Source organism: Salvelinus sp. IW2-2015, unplaced genomic scaffold (assembly GCF_002910315.2).
Source record: "Salvelinus sp. IW2-2015 unplaced genomic scaffold, ASM291031v2 Un_scaffold16616, whole genome shotgun sequence".
In the NCBI taxonomy this organism is placed as follows: Eukaryota; Metazoa; Chordata; class Actinopteri; order Salmoniformes; family Salmonidae; genus Salvelinus; species Salvelinus sp. IW2-2015.
Window position 1 is genome coordinate 189,343 of NW_019957674.1, and position 17,449 is coordinate 206,791.

The following is a 17,449-nucleotide window of genomic DNA, read 5'->3' on the forward strand; positions in this document are numbered from 1 at the left end:
CATGAAGGCGTTTGTGTACCGGTATTTGCTTTAAAAAAATATATAATCTGTACATGAAAATAAATGTATTTACTATTGGTGAGACTCTTGCAGGGTCTGTGAAAGAAAAATCCTTTCAGCAGTTCTTGGTCATCTCTCCTGGCCCACTATATTCAATTAGGGCTAGCAGGGCAGGCCCCTCCCCCACTGATGACACTGACAGACCCTCCTTAAGTTGCGTCGCGCCACAGCTGTCTGCAAGCATTGAGCTGCCTGGCGCCATCCTGAAAGAATGCCTTCACTGTAAAAAAAAAAAACAGAGAAAGAGCGAGAGAGAGAGAGAGAGACATACAAACACTGGGACGGAGAGAGTTCAGAGAGAGCTATAGAGAGTGAGTGAGAGAGCTAGAGAGAGAGAGAGCGAGAGAGAGAGAGAGAGAGTGAGGGAAGCGAAGTAAGTGGAGAGGGTTGCCGCTGCGCACAAACAGAGATTTGATCTGTGAGTTCGGTGCTAGTCAGTTTGCACTAAGCCACCTACTGCAAACAAGGCTGCGTCTAAACATATACCTCTACAACTTGTTGAATCGGCTTAATAATATAGAAACTTTGTCAGGGAAAAGTTTAGGAACTTTTGAGTGGGACTGGATACGACCTTGGACTTATTCATGACAACATTCAAGTTAAACATAATTTTTTGATGTATGTTTTGAACAATTTTGTTTTATTTATTATACCGGCATATTCACGTTAATGTGAATCCCTGCCAAATAATCGCATTTGAATAGACTGAAAATAACATCTACATAGGGGGAACAACTTATTTTTTAAATACATTTTTATTTTTCATTTCCAGGTGAACGAAGGTAACGAAGAACTGTGGATTAAACAAAGCAGGAATTCGGACAGATTTTTTTCTTACTTGACTTGAATCGGTTCACTCCGGTGTATATGAACGTTTGCTAAAAAGCTATGGAAGTATCCGCGGACCAACCCCGATGGATGAGCCATCACCACCCATCGGTGCTAAACGAACAGCATCCCGGGTCGCACCACCCGGGCCTCGGCCACTCGTACATGGACCCCTCGCAGTATCCCCTCGCCGACGACGTGGATGTACTGTTTAATATCGACTCACAGGGCAACCACGTATCTCCATACTATGGGAACTCAGTCAGAGCCGTCCAGAGGTACCCACCTCCTCCACATAGTAAGTACTGCTTCATTGCGCATTGTTTTAGGCTACTGTTGAATTAGAGACATCGATCACTTATTTCTATGTGGTCATATAGAGCTAACATAAGAATAATTCATCTTCAGATGGTTGGCCATTTTAAAATGTCTGAACCGAAGTATTTGTCTAATAGGTTTAAGCCTCAGCTGATCCTGCTAATTTAAACATGCGAGGGCCATATGAAACCATGCAGTCCTCTGTTATGTGCAGCTTAACTCTCTGGTGGTGTACCTTTGGTTTCATATCTTTCCAGTTGTGAGTATAGGTGTTTGTTATAACAGTGAGTAAGACCACTCTGTTTAATTGTTCTAATTCTATGTTCAGTGCTATTTTAGCACAGTGAAATCAGATGTAAGAAGGGAAGGTGGTCCCTATCAGTCGAGCAATTTGAAACCAATGACAAATGTTGAAATCAAATAAATTCACGTGAATTACAGATGAACAACACGTTACTATAGTCAAATATGACATGTATGTTTGTATCATGGTTAATATCATTAAAATATGTTACCAAACGAATGAATGTGTAGACCTACAGAGAGAATTTGGGAAGGCTCCATGATATATATTTGGTCATTTCAGACTATCATACTTCACCACACAACCGTGTACATTTTATGGCAGGTAAACTATGAAGTATCATTTAATTATAGATATTCTTGGAGAGAAAATAACTGCGGAAGAGCAATTGGTTTAATTTATTGACATGACTTCCTGAGCGGAATAGTGAATCATGACCCGGTTTCTGTAGCGATGCTTCCTATGCTAAAACACCACTGTTCCAACCCTCTGCACTGAGACTGGCGTGCTACTCACACTGCTGCTCTGACACAATCATTCAGGCCCTGGCTTTCGGCTAGACCAACAAAAATTAAGCAGGCTGGAGTCAAGAGGGACAATTTGGGTCAGAGCATGTGTTGTCAGTTGTGTAGGCCTGGTGTGCACTTTTATCTTGTGTCCCCGAAGAGAAATCGTGGGTGATGTTTTACTAAAATGGCGTATGTTTAAAAAAAAAATTGTTCCATAATCGATTTATAGGCTTTCTTAATTATATAATCAAAAGTCTAAGTCATTGTAGTTGCAGTTTCTCCACTGGTAAAGCACATCTGGATTCACTCATATAAATATCAAACGAACAAGACCTTGTCATATTTATAACGTTTTGTTTCAATAGAAAGTGTGACCACACTTTTTTAATTGACAGTGACTGAGGTGCACCTTTAATTTGTMACGAAGTGATATTATTTGTGTAATTTTCATAGCAGGCCTAGACCTACATGGCGATGTCAAACTTAAACCAGCATACATGTGAGATATTGTTGTTTAAAGTCAACAMAATKATCATAAGGGAAAGTGATCAAATCGTGAGAGTAGGCTAATTGAATGTAGGCTTATTGTAATTTTCTTCACCGAGAAAAATACTGACACCGTTYTATCATCCTATTTTCTATTACAGGTAGTCAGGTGTGTCGCCCCTCTCTACTGCACGGCTCTCTGCCGTGGCTGGACGGAAGCAAAGCGATGCAGCACCACAGCACTTCCCCGTGGAACCTGAGTCCTTTCCAGAAGAGCTCACTGCACCACGGTTCCCCGGCAGGTCTCTCTGTCTACCCTTCGGCGTCCTCCTCCTCCCTGTCCGGGGGCCACTCCAGCCCGCACCTCTTCACCTTTCCCCCCACTCCTCCGAAAGACGTGTCCCCGGACCCAGGCATCTCCACTCCGGGCTCAAGCAGCAACAGTCGCCAACAGGAGGAGAAAGAGTGCATAAAGTACCAGGTGTCCCTGGCCGAGAGCATGAAACTGGAGTCTCACAGCCGGAGCATGGCATCAATYGGAGCGCAATCMTCCGCCCACCATCATCACCCCATCGCCACATACCCATCCTATGTCCCCGAATACGGCCCAGGCCTCTTCCCGCCAAGTAGCCTGATAGGTGGGTCATCTTCTAGTTATGGTTCCAAAACAAGACCAAAAACAAGGTCATGTTCAGGTAGGCGTGCATTTTATTATATTACCATTTGATTTCACCTTAGAATTGATGACATTGATGATATCCAGGTGTAATCCCAATGTGCCCGTTTCAGAATCAGGACCTTTTTTCGTTCTCCACACACAAAAAAACTGTAGCTTTGAGTGACAGCCAAGGCCTATCTCCAGGCCTTACGGGCCCATAGAAAGTCAAATGTGTCTCAAATGGACTCATGCACAAGATTCGTTTGAGGGAAAATACAATAGCAGGGCCAAGGAAAGCACGTGGCGGTAATAATAATACAAATGAATAATAATAGCAATAACAACAACAATAATAATAACAATAATAATACATTCTAAATAATAATAAACAAATATTGCATGGATAATCGGTGTTTCTATCTCTACATCAATTTGACAGAGTAACAATTTTAATTGGGGACGTTATAACGTTTCTATATGTTATTAGGCTACACAAACATGTTTAATCGCATTCAATCAGCACCATGATTTGTTAAAACACATTGCTCAGAATAGAAAGCGAATTCAAAGCGCATTTGCCCACACAAGATTGAACGATTTTCCACTTTCCAAAGCAAAGGAATTTAGTCCAGTGAATGATTAAACAGCTTTAGTGCCCTTAAATCAGATGAGTTCAGAATAGTTTTAAGCTGTGTATAGACCTAAACCATATCCGTTTTCAGTTGTTCTATGTTTCACAGAGGGAACGAGAGAGAGGCTAAATCTGTGACCGCGGCCTCCGTGCCGGCATGGTTGTCTCGCTCCCGTTTAGATAATCCCATTACTGTCAGACTGGTGCACGCGACAGTTGCATTGTTTACGCAGAGCCAGTAATAACTTTGATAGAGTCCGGATGCGGGGCTGCATTGAGAGGGGGTAATCACGAATGAGCACTCTCGGTGGCAGAGGGGCACGACTGGCGAGGCGGAATGTTATCCAACAAGTGGGGGTAATTAAAAAAAAAGGTTATTCAGGCACTGCTCGAAACCAGTTAACTGTAATGAGATTAATATCAGTGCCACATAGCATTAGGAGAAATATAGAAAACAGTGGATTAGACGATGCATATCATCAGGCTTATTCAATGCTGAATAATATTAACTTATTACTACAAAAAAATAAATCATTTTAATTTGAGGATAAAGTATGTGTGTGCTGTAATGTGCGTAAAGATACATCCTCTAAAATGAATCTTAAATAGGTTATCTATTAATGAGGTCATATAATGGAATGTGTCTACATTGCAAACCTGCAGTTCAAAAGAAGTCATTGAGAAAGGTCGACTCTGTGGTCTTCTAAACATAAACCCCGGAACACGCCTTGCGCAATACAAAATCCGGTAGTAGCCTATTTCTTAGAGCCCTATTGTGGAGTGGATACATTTGTTTAGCTGTGTTAGCCAGTCTCCTCTATAAAACCACTATTGATTTACAACATCCTCCGTGTCTGCTGAGGTCTCTGGAATGTCTATCACATCTAACAAGGCAGAACCAGAAGTGACGCGTATCAGTCTCTGAAGAAGTGGAGCGGTTTTTGCAGTCATAAGGGGAAGTGCGGGTGAGTAGAGGCAGTAAAGGCACCTCACGGCGCAAGGCCTCCTCTCTATACGCGTCTATGCTTTCAAATAATCCTGCCGCGACGCTCGGTTGTTTCAGTTTCAGTGGTGAGGCCGCATAGGCCTGGGGATCAGGAGACCCCCTTAATGAAACTGTTAACGCGCCTCTCACCTGTCGGTGTCACTAGAGAAGTGCCAGTCAAACCCAAATACTGGTTTGGAAAGACAGTGGTCATTCCATTGAAATAAACAGACCTAAATATGAATGAATTCGCCTATTTTACAATAACATATTATTATTATTATTACTTTACACCACTGTGAAATGAGGGGTTGTGTGTGTGGGAGAAAGAAGAGAGCACATTCTAATCACAAAAACATGACTGAGCCATAGATTATGCACGCCCTTTTCTAAAGATAGCCTATCAGTTTGAATTAATATATTATGCATTTGATGAAATGATGTGTGACCTCATTGTGACAGTAATCGACCATAACAGACCTGCTTTATTCAATGATAGTCAGATGTTTGTATGATGTCATTGTATGAGGTAACTTTCGGAACACTATGAATTGGAAGAGGCCTACTAACTCCAGGGTCAAATGTTGGTATCAGTTGTAGCCTAATAGAGGCTGGGCTTTTTTGCACTTTGAATATTCAATGCATTGTTATAGTATTATTATTATTATTATTATTAATAGTAGTAGTAGTAGTAGTAGTAGCAGTTGTAGTAGTATTMTTATTATTAGTAGCAGTTGTATTATTATTATTATTATTATTATTAKTAGTAGTAATAGCAGTTATTATTATTATTATTAGTAGAAGTAGTAGTAGTAGCAGTTGTATTATTATTATTATTATTAGTAGTAGCAGTTCTTATTATTATTATTATTAGTAGTAGTAGTAGCAGTTGTGTTATTATTATTATTATTATTAGTAGTAGTAGCAGTAGTAGTAGTATTATTAGTAGTATGCCTAGTAGTATAATTTGTATTATTTGTATTATTATTACTATGTAATATGAATGTTATGCTACTATTGGAATTAATTATTTTGTGTGATGACATTTTCTACGATGTTTATAACAACTTTTCTCCCTCTTGACCTGAGGGATCAAGTGTTCCAGATGTGAGATGCTATGTTTAGTTTAAAAGGGGCGAACTGATCTCGGCGCTCTCTCCATGTTGTGTATCGTTTCTGCTTTCAGAAGGTAGAGAGTGCGTTAACTGTGGAGCTACGTCGACCCCGCTCTGGAGGCGGGATGGCACTGGTCACTATTTGTGTAACGCCTGCGGACTCTATCACAAGATGAACGGGCAGAATCGGCCCCTCATCAAACCCAAGCGACGACTGGTATGTCCCTGCCACTTTGTATTGATGACACTTCCGTCTTTCTCTCTTTCTCTACCCAGGAAGAAGTGTTAGCTGCAGGAAATTGACTCGCCAAGTGCAGGTCTCGAATTCTTTTAGATATACAGTAATAGCAAACTGCAGATTTATTATTACTATTGTTATGCATTTTTTAAATGATTTGCTTCATCAATTATTATTTTTCCGCTTCAATTGCCCTACTGTTTGATATTTCTTAGAGAAAAAAAAATAGGAGAAAATATATTCCTCTTATTCTGCATTGAGGCAAATCGAAAAATATTCCATCCAATTCCTCACTGCCCGCATAGGAATAATATCTGCAGTTGACATACTGTAAATGGCATACTTAGAATTGGACGTTTATATGGTTTAGATGAGAGATGTAGGCTACCATGCACCCTGCAGTATTCGGAGAGGAACCCCCTAAACTTTTTAACACCAGAAAGCTGAGTACTATAGAGCAGTTCCCCTACCTCCCTGCATGGTTAGATAAAGGGGGAAACTTTCTAGGCAGGGGACGCCTCGCGTGGACTGCTCTTTTAGCAGCCAGCCAGCTTCTGCTCTAGCCTATATCACCCCCTCTCTCTCTAATGTGAAAACCCGACTTCCCAGGAAAAAGCTGCCGGATATCTGAGCAGCGCAGATAAGTCGCTTTTAACAACATAGCCCGCTTCCSCAGTCTAAACATGAAGGGGACCGGGGACCGAATCAGCGCAAGGAGCGGCCCAGGGCACGCAGGAGTCACGACTCAAGATTGTTCTTCTCAGAACTCAGGGAATCTCTGCAGAATGTTCAAATACTGAGGGAAAATAGTAAGAAAAGGAAAAGAGAAAAGAGAGMGGGAAGTCTGAAGAAGAAGTCTGGCTGGAGATGGATACAGTGAGCTCCATTTTCCAGTAAACAAGCACTTTATTTTCGCGTTAATGGAACTCAAGATTGGTGTGCAAAGCAATTACAYKATTTAAGTCACGCATGAACATGGGTTATTAGGCCACCAGATGTAGATAATTGGAAATCCCTCCGAAAGATAGTGTAGTGCCTTTTGTTTAGCCCATTCGGTGTTAACGGGTACTGTGTCCTATTCGGTCATCTCGTCTATCGATTGGTTTTATAGATTATAACATCAATGTCAGGCCGGTCAGCTAACTGGCGTCTGAGGCAGGCATTTCAATCCATGGGAATGTAGAGTCCTCTCCCCATGCAAGTCGAAACGTATCTTGAATGTAAATCAGCGCATTAGCTCTTCCCAGTTTAAAAAATATATATTTTCTGTTATTGGCTAATATGCCTATATGGTATGTCAATGTGGACGGTATGGCGATATTCAAGCTTATATGGCGATATTCAAGCTTACCATCTTCATCCACAAGCATATCATTTTGTCCATTTGATTCATTAGCCATGTTATATTGTGAAACCCCCTTGACAGCTCAACATGATTAGCTATGTAAAAACAACAGAATAATGATTGTTTGATCTTGCAATGCACTCATTGATGATTTAACATATAATTTCCCTCCCATGGGAGGCTGGAGATTTGTTTTAAAAATACATCATTCTGTCCGCCATCATGCTCTCACCGTATAACTAATTGTAGTTTATTTGTATAACATGTTGAGTTCCATATTTAAACACGAGGACAGACAATATTTATTCTGTTACTTAAGCAACTTAGTCGCTTTAACGGGGAAATGTAATCAGATTTAATAGGTTCATTTCATGCCATGCTTGTTTGTCGTCTGTAAAGTATTTACTGCTTGAGAGAGATGGTGCGAATGATGCTATTTTTTGTAGCCTCGAGTCAGAGCGCTGTTTTGGGATTTTGTATTATTTTAAAACTATTTGCAAATAGTTGGATAGAGCAGAGCGTTGCAGAAGTTATGTTAGGATGTTTATAAATCAACATTGTGGTTTGATAGCCTAGGAAAGGCTTTTATGATGATATGCCATGGTTTTTGTTTGTATCCCTTTTGCGCCAGTCTGCAGCACGACGCGCAGGAAATATGTGCAAATGTCAAACGGCAGAGCAACCGTGGCGAAGACGCCAACGGGGACCGTGTGTAACGCTTGCGGTCTATATGAACTGCACAAGTGTAGCAAACAAAGCTTTACCTTATAGTAAGAATATCTACTATTTATCTAAGCATGTGTGTCTTTCATATTCTTTATTTTCTTCTCGATTTGTTATTTTTTTCATTTGTTCCTCCTCCTTTTTTTTTTGTACATTCAAGTTATTTGCGATTTTTTTTTTCTCGATAGTCTTGAGATATTTATCGCAGTCGTCCTATTGAGAATTGTGGGGGCAAGCGATAATCATATAGAATTCTGGTTGAAAAAATTTTTTATCGGCAGCCAAAGGGGGTTCCCAAATGGTCGAAAAGTCCAAATTTATATGAGAGAGACGAATTAACCCGTGCGTACAGCTTGGTTTTTGAATATTAAATAAGAGTTAATTAATACGATTAATTTTCAGACCTATCTTATTTCAGGCCTTTTGGTTACACCGTGCAGGGACTTGGAGTCGCCCTCTGAACCAACAATTCGCCTGATTCGTTTTGTGGGGGCGTGCTGGTTACTGGTTCACGACTATCAGTTGTGCATCTAAGTTGAGGACCAGGACGCAGTTATTCTCTTCATTCTCGCTGCTCTCGGTCTCTCTGCTCTCGGTCTCTCTCTCTCTGTCCTTTCTCTTCTCTCTCTTGTCGCCCTCTCTCTTCATATCTCCTTCTCATTCTCTTCTCTGTCTCTTCTCTCTCTATCTCTCTCCCTTCCGCCCTCTCTTTCTCTCGTCTTTCCCTCTATCTTCTCTCCCGTCTCCCTCTCCCTCTCTCTCTCTATCCCTCTCATACACACTGTACCAAGAATGAGAGCTGCTGCCTAATTCAACTAGCGAAACATATTATTGTTATAATATTTGACTTATAGCCTATTCAACCTTCATCTGAGAGAGCTTGCCCCAGAGGTTGTCTGATAAGGTATCCCTTATCCTCGCACGAAGGGGGACGTCTATAGCCTATCCCACTACACTTCCTCCCTTGTCACGCAAGTGCTCCCTGTGAAATAGTTTCCCTATGTTGGTTTTGGCAGATTCTTTAAGACTGAAGAAAACTCTTTTTTTCTCAGGTTATCAGGGAGAAAAATAATATTTTCCAGTTACATATTATATATTTTGAACTTACCCGACCTCAGCTTAATTGCAAAATTAGTTTGTTTTGGTGAATTCAGAATTCTGTTGGGGCCTGCTCAATTTGAAACAAATTCCACATTTTACATGGAACATTATATGAAGCCTCTCTCCCCTCGTGCACAATGACTCCTAACCTGCAATGTGGCCACAGTGGCTGCACGTGACAGCAACCTAACGCTAACCTCAGAGACCTTGATAGCCTTTCCAGTTTGATAAGGCTGTAGGCTACAGTAAACGTGTATGGACATATTTATTGGATGCTTGTGAAAAAACAGTTGCCACAAAGATGTGACAGACAGTGTTGACACCCAAATCAGTTTTTTTTTCTCCTTGACAATGTGAAACAATGTTCCTCAACATTCACTGATGTGTGAGTCAGGGTGTTTGCAGTGCGGTCAACCCAAGACCATTGCATAAGGTTTGTGGTTGTTTTCAGGTTACTATAGGTGTGGGGAGAGGATATGAGGTTAGGTATTGAATGCTCTGTGGTGGTCACTGAGTAAAGCTCTGTTGTGTTTTGTTTGATGCAATGGGGCGGAGGCCCAGGCTTCCTATGTGAGATGCATGGCATACATGTGAGTATCAAAGAGCACACAGCCTGCCTGGTCAGCTTTAGTTGGGCGAACTGCATTTCAATGCCTAGCTTTCAGCTAGAAACACAGAGAAGCCCTTCTCTTTTACCCTACGTCGTGTAGAGACAGTGAAACCACATCGCTCAGGGGCCGTAGCTCTTTGCCCTTTGCTTATCATCTGGGCCACTCTGTGCTAAAATATAGTCAGCGAAAAATGCCAGTAACGTCTCAGAGAAAGTGTCAGAAGTGAGGCGGTGAAATCCCTGTTCCCATTTCTCAGGGAAGCGGTCCTACCGATCAGGCAGTCAGCCGGCCTCATCCACCTCTCCTTCGTAATCCTGTCCTGAGCTGGAATTCCATCATCCGGCTCTCATTCCCAGCTAAAACCTGTGCAGGAATATGGCAGCTCGGGCCATTTTGGCCGGCAGATGCCCATGCAGATGGAGGGTTGAGGGTAGAGAGACGGACTTGGCCGGCGCTGGTATTCGTCATGGCCATGTCGGCTGGTTAGGACGGTGGTTGCCAGGCTCTCTTTCTCGCTCTGTCTCACTTTCCCACTCTCTCTCATTCCATCTTTCCAACTCTCTCTCTGTCTTTCCCTCTGTCTCCCTCTCCCTGGCATGGCAGTAGTCTAAGATCCAGCCCAGCTTAAGGGAATCAGCGTTTAAATCCAGCCAAACGCGGACTCACCCTGACACACACACACACACACACACACACACACACACCCACCACACCGCACACACACACACACACACAAACAGTCACACTCCACACACACGCAACACACCACACACAACACACACAACGACACACACACAGCACTACACACACCCACATCACCCCCACACCCTACGCTATCACCCCTACGAAATGGAACAGACACAATTTATTCCTATTAAGTGGGACTCCATAAAACTCCACGTGTCCCCAAAATTCAGCTCGACACCTATTTTCGAATTGAAACTTTGTTTCGCCCCTCCCACTTAGCCTCATTATTTGTTTTATTTTGTTTTTTGTTTTTTGTTTTGGTCAAAATGCATACTGACAACATTAACGGCTTACCCAAGATACGAGCATAAAACCGAGCTCAAAGCTTGTAAATTTTATTTCTTTTGTTTTGTCAAGCTGTTTTTTCGCTCATCAAAGTTCCATCAAAAAGCGATGAATAACGCTGCTCTTTGATATCTTGGCTCAGTTCTACACTGACTCATATTGCTATTTCTGCTCCTTCAACTTAAGTAACTCCTTGACGTCACTTACCTATGAAATATGAATATTGAATAACTTGCTTGTTTTAACCCTGGTGCATTAACCCCACRTGTCCGCCCCCAGATCAACCGACCTCTCACCATGAAGAAGGAGGGCATTCAGACCAGGAACAGGAAGATGTCCAGCAAGTCGAAGAAGAKCAAAAAGTCCCACGACAGCATGGACGACTTCTCCAAGAGCCTGATGGAGAAGAGCAGCTCGTTCAGCCCCGCCGCTCTGTCCCGCCACATGTCCTCCTTCCCCCCCTTCTCACACTCCGGCCACATGCTGTCCACCCCCACGCCCATGCACCCCTCCTCCTTCGCCCCTCACCCCCACTCCAGTATGGTCTCTGCCATGGGCTAGAAGACCCCAACGGTACCACCCACCTCCCAGAACCCCTCAATCAACAACCAACCCCCCCCCTGTCCCGCCACATGTCCTCCTTCCCCCCCTTCTCACACTCCGGCCACATGCTGTCCACCCCCACGCCCATGCACCCCTCCTCCTTCGCCCCTCACCCCCACTCCAGTATGGTCTCTGCCATGGGCTAGAAGACCCCAACGGTACCACCCACCTCCCAGAACCCCTCAATCAACAACCAACCCCCCCCCATCCTCTTACTCCCAGTTCTTTTCGCTTACCTGAATCCCAAGCTGAAAGACAACCAAACTGCTCCCTGCTACCCATAACCAACCGCTCTGCTCCATCACCAAGCCGCCTATGATCTGACCTCATTGTGAGGGAGACAGGCTCTATGGGTCCTTGCTTTTGTTCAGTTGTCTCTTTTTTAATCTTTATCAAGTGTATCTACTGCGATCCTCAAAGCCTGGCAGACTGACTTCACTGACTGTGGTTTTCCGACTCCTCGGAAGACCGTTGTTGTTCTCCGACCTGGGAGAAAAGATCCTGAAGCTTCACCCACTCACTGACTGTCCTCCCAGCTGATAACCCCCAATCCGGAATCCCATTTGTGTTCAAACATGTTTCATGGAAAAAGCAAAGATTATTAACAATCATTACAAAAGCTACAACTTTTATGATGCCCCCCTCCCCACCCTACTTCACACACCTGTATGACAGGACCCCCCCCACCACCCCTGAGCCGTGAGAAGAAGAGAGGAGATTAACTTTAAATATATTTGTACAAATTGTATGAAATACAGTACATTTAATGAAGACTTTTTAATTGAGTAAAATGCCCCTGGGCAGCTAACGACAGAAGGGTACGAGTCAAGGCAAGAAGAGACACTGCGGCTGGAGAGTAGAGGAAGAGAGGATGCCTCTGCTTCCTGGAGAGAGGGATGAGAGGGAGGAGAGGAAAGAACAGATAAAGGGACAGGCCTTCACTTTCACCTGCTGGAAAACATGTTTGATGCATTAAGCTTCTAGAGAGTCTATTGTTCTGACTGCAGGCGTCTCTTTTTTGGATGTGCTATAGGTCTCGGGCTGTTGGTTTGTGTTCACATGCTAGCACATACACACATATTCACACATCATACTTTCACATACACACACAAACACACATCATACTTTCACATACACACACAAACACACACTGCCACATTGGATAACCTGAAAGACTTTCTTCCGGCCCACAGATTATATGCATTGTGAAAAAAGTTCCTGTATTTGTTATTTGTATGTATAATTCAGAGTACCAAAAATACGAAAGAAACAAAGATGTAGAATTATTTCTTTATGTTATGCAGACTGAATGGTTGTAAAAATTTAATAATAATCACTAGTGTAAAAAATGACTGCTTTTTTGTTTCGTAATAATTTTTTTTTCTTTGAAAAGAATAAACTAGTTTAATCTCTGTTGACATGTTAGCCTGTGGTTGCGATACTTATTTTGTTCTCTGGTGCGGTGTCGTCGTGTGATGTTTGACACGTCGTCACCCCACCCAGACCTGTCTGGCCATTTTTACCCAGCATTCACAGCAGCAACTTACAACTCTCGTGGTGAAGGACAAACAGGAAGTGCAGAAATAAACAGTGGCACTGTGACTGTAGGAGGGCTCACATGCTGTTTTATGTCTAGACAGGCAGGCTAATTCTCACAATCACTCTCACAATCACAACTGACCTGCACTTTAAATCTGGTCATAATGGAACTGAAAGCTTGGCAGAAATTCTCCTGTGGGAATCAGCTCGTTATTAGGAATTAGTCATGTTTCTGGAGAGAGCATGTGAAGTTAGAAGGTGCCTTCAGTATTCCATAGTTCTACAGTATGGAGCTGATTRGTGAGGGTGATTAGTTGTCTCAGACMAATTAAGGAATTCATTTAAATCAATCTGAGGAATTCAGWTCCTCATGTAAAATAAGAATTCTCAAATTCTTACATTGCACATTTGTCGTTTCTTAGCGTCCATGTGCTTTTATGGAAGTCTACTAAATAATGTCAATATTGTCACAATCTTAAAAAGCTGGCGAATACCAGACACAGCCATGATACAGCAATAGAGAACACATCAATCACACAGAGTAAAACAATATATTTGGTTGGAACAACTATTTCAGTACGTTTTATCATCAACACACCATATCCATGTGTAGCCTACACAGCAACAGCAGTMAGATTTTATTTTGTCACAAGCAATTCAGCTAGTCCACCGCATACTTGAAGGTGCTGAAGAGAAATAAATCATTTTCTCCCTTTCTTTTGAAAACGATGACTGTTTGAGTTTTGAATTGGAATATTGAAGAGGAACTCGGCGTCGGTTTCGAACGCAAAATTGACCGCATTGTGGCTGAAGTTCCTCAACATCCCTCTCCTTCCCCATCAAGTGTAAAGCATATTCATGTACGCATATTGATATACATAGAGTTATACCTACAGTGCCTTGGGGGTAAAAAGAAGACTACATTGATTGAGAAACAAGGAATTGAGAGTGCAGGAACCATGGTAACAAGTAGCCATCATCTCAACAGTGTTATTAGTGGATGCTACTGCTACTGTATTGACTTCAAGGAAAAAAAGGATGTCAAAGTACTGTTTTAGGTACATGAAATAACCAGAGCAAAAACATGCCCTTATTCTTTAAACAGGGTCAATGGCCTACAAAATCATTATTTTCTTTATTTAAAAAAAGTATGAAAATCATATGATTTTTATCAAAGAGTGCATTGGGGTCGATTTGAAGTTCAACGTAATTCAAACAGGACACCATCTGTTCTGTGTTTGGGCTCCTAAAACAGGCTTGAGCATCTTTCCAGCCAAGCTTGCTAGCATAATACTCCCTCAACCGGATTCCACTTCCCGCTATTTACTACTGAGTACAGTAGTCCTCGGTCACTGTCAAAATGTTCAAATAGCTTTGACAGCATAGTATTAGTATACATACAGTAATGATATATTGTCACACATATGCATTTCTTTCTGACTTGGAAGTGAAACAAAATAGCATCAATGGGATTAACACTTGTTAAGTCATCCAGAGGTAGATCCTTGGAAACGGTACCCTGGATCAACTAATTTGTCTAAACCGWCATATTATGCAAACAGATATACGCAGTGGCAATTCAGAGAATACAAGCACACGTTCCAGTCTCTACTCCAACTCCACCCCCTGTACTGCCCTTTTCTTTGACTCCACTTCAGCGAGGCCAAACAGAAGTCTACCAGCCATTGGCCACAATTTGTTTCTGAGCCACTGTGTCCAATCAGGAGATTTGCTCCTGTGTTTTAACAGCGAAATTGAAGGAGGGAATATAGGATGAGGATGGGAATTCTGTGTGTGTGTGTGTTTCTTTGTGTGTATATCTGTGTATTAAGGGGATTGAGGTGAACTCTTGGCCTGTGGCGGGACCCCAATCCCCCTTGACAACCTTTCACCTTGGCGCCGTGCTATGAGTGTCTGCCAAGGGTGACTGAAAGTCCACTGACAGACACAGGGTAGATAATATAAACAGATTTACTCCCACCCCTCTCCCCTCTCCTTCCTATTCTCCACTCTCTCCACTGATGGTTCTTCTGTCTAATAGGCCACAACTCTCCTTTTCCTCCCTCATTTATTCTCCTCCTCTAGCACTCGTTTATTACTCCCTTTAACTCTCTTCATCTTTCCTACTCATCTCTCTCTCTCTCTCTCTCTCTCTCTCTCTCTCTCTCTCTCTCTCTCTCTGTGCAGTTAGGGATGAGTTTCAGGTAGAGTAGGGATGGAGGCATATGTGTCATGGAAGGTGTTGATGTTCAGTAATGAGCTACTCTTAGGGATGAATCTGACCTATGTTGTGCCCCATGCCATGCTCCAGTGCTCTCCATCCAAGTGTGACCAAGTATGGGGTACACACAGGGTGAACCGGGGTCCACTGGAGGTCAGACGGAGCTCTGGGTGAGGTGTGTGTGTACTGAGTGAATGACTAAGTGAGTTAGTGTGTATGTGTGTGGTGTGTAACTGAGTGAATGAACCTGAGTGAGTTAGTGTGTGTGTGTGTGTGTGTGGTGTGTGTGTGTGTGTGTGTGTGTGTGTGTGTGTGTGTGTGTGTGTGTGTGTGTGTGTGTGTGTGTGTGTGTGTGTGTGTGTGTGTGTGTGTGTGTGTGTGGTGTGTGTGTGTGTGTGTGTGTGTGTGTGTGTGTGTATTGAGTGACATTATATTCACACTCAATTGGTGTAGTGGGTTCTTAAACCTCTCTCTCATGTTTTTGTACTGTGGATATTGTGGTATAACTTGTTTTCAGTATAGGGGTTTTCTTTAGCAGTTTCAAATCATGCAGTAGGTATGTTTTTTTTATAGCCTACCTGCTTTTCATTTAGCCAAATGGTATGTGGTCTTGCCGTTATGCTATTGGTGTTTCAACTGTTGTTTTTCCATCAGGGCAAACCTTTAGGATCATTCTTCATTTYGACTCCATAATCACAGGAGGTTGGTGGCACCTTAATTGGGGAGGACGAGCTCGTGGTAATGGCTGGAGCAGAACTTGTGAAACGGTATCAAATACATCAGACACATTGTTTCCAGGTGTTTGATGCCATTCCATTTGCATTATGGAGATAAAAATTGTCTGACTAGTGCCTACATGTCTGCATGAACTTTATAACAACCAAGTGATCAAAGGTCATGAAGTTTCTACTGCAGTCGACTTTTCTACAGTTGTTCCTCACCAGCTGCAACTTGCAGCCATTGCCTGCATTGTAGACTATACAGTGGATAAGCACAAATGAACGTGATATTTGAGGCTCTCTCTCCCCAATTTATAGTACAATGTACACACATATATTTACAGTGTGTGATATGAGGGTTGGAGACACGTTTATTTTGATATTACAAAGAACAACTTTTGTTAACAACACAACACAGCCATGTTGCACTGAGCCTTGCTGTTTGAAAGCCACATCAATGTGCAACTTTCAGCTGTAGCAGATGCACCTCCCCTGACATCACTCCTCGACATTCGTCAGCAGTCGGTTGTTTCAGCCTTACCACTCAAACAAGCCCACTGTTCGAATGAGCTGGCAATTAACACTTCGAAAGTGAGTAATAAACGATTTGAATGACTGCAAAACGCACACCGATTCTCAGGCATCGTACATTTAGTACTATAAAGTTATACGATCAAACGTTTTGTCTCTCCGAGATCCTAATGAATGAAATGACGGTATAACCAAACAAACACTGAAGCGAAATAAATGAACCTGCCATTATCTCCAACCATAATAGCACAAGTATCACGCCAAAGTAACCTACACTAGAAATAGTAACATTACATTACACGAGTCACTGGACGAAGGAGTCGTCTGTAGGAGGGAGGTCTGTTGAGATCCCAGACGTGCTAATTAGCTATCTAGCATGCTCTGAACACCTGTGTGTAAGTGTAACTCAGGAAGTGTAGTGTCGTCGGATGGGAGGCACCCATAGCTTTATGGATCTGTGCAAAACCGCTACAGTCGGGTGTATCTTTTTTCATTTGAAGGATTAAAGATAAGGGCCGTATGTTTTCGAAAGCCATATCGCAAGCGAAGATTATTGAGGTTTCGAAACCTTAAAACACAACGTAGGGATTGAAGTTCACATGAGGCAGTCGTGGGCGAAGCTAATGGCTGAGAACTGTAGGGAGAAGGCAGAATGTCGCCTAGAGTTTTCAAGAGCTAGTTATTTGCTACAGCGCGTGCACGGTCTGTGTAAGAGGCCCGAAATGCCTCAGCTGGCTGGCTGATTGAACTGCATATTTCAGCTCATTTGAGGTCAATTGAACGAATTCAAATCCAGAGTTAAGAAATTATAGGTCAACAGCGTAGATGTTGTATAGTTGTTTAATTATCTACTAGCAGATGAAAGTAAACAAGTCGTTTTCCTACACATCAA

General features: G+C 42.5%; 1 protein-coding gene across 1 annotated transcript; it reads left to right on the forward strand.

Moving 5' to 3' along the window:
• The first annotated feature begins 237 nt into the window (after positions 1 to 237).
• LOC112080965 (transcription factor GATA-3-like) lies at positions 238 to 12,972 on the forward strand. Its single transcript, XM_070442777.1, is given in 8 exon segments — positions 238 to 1,186; positions 2,667 to 3,200; positions 5,966 to 6,158; positions 6,160 to 6,211; positions 8,109 to 8,181; positions 8,184 to 8,220; position 9,616; positions 11,224 to 12,972. Coding segments are annotated over 8 exon segments (1,410 nt in total). The 5' UTR covers positions 238 to 948; the 3' UTR covers positions 11,506 to 12,972.
• The last annotated feature ends 4,477 nt before the right edge of the window (positions 12,973 to 17,449 follow it).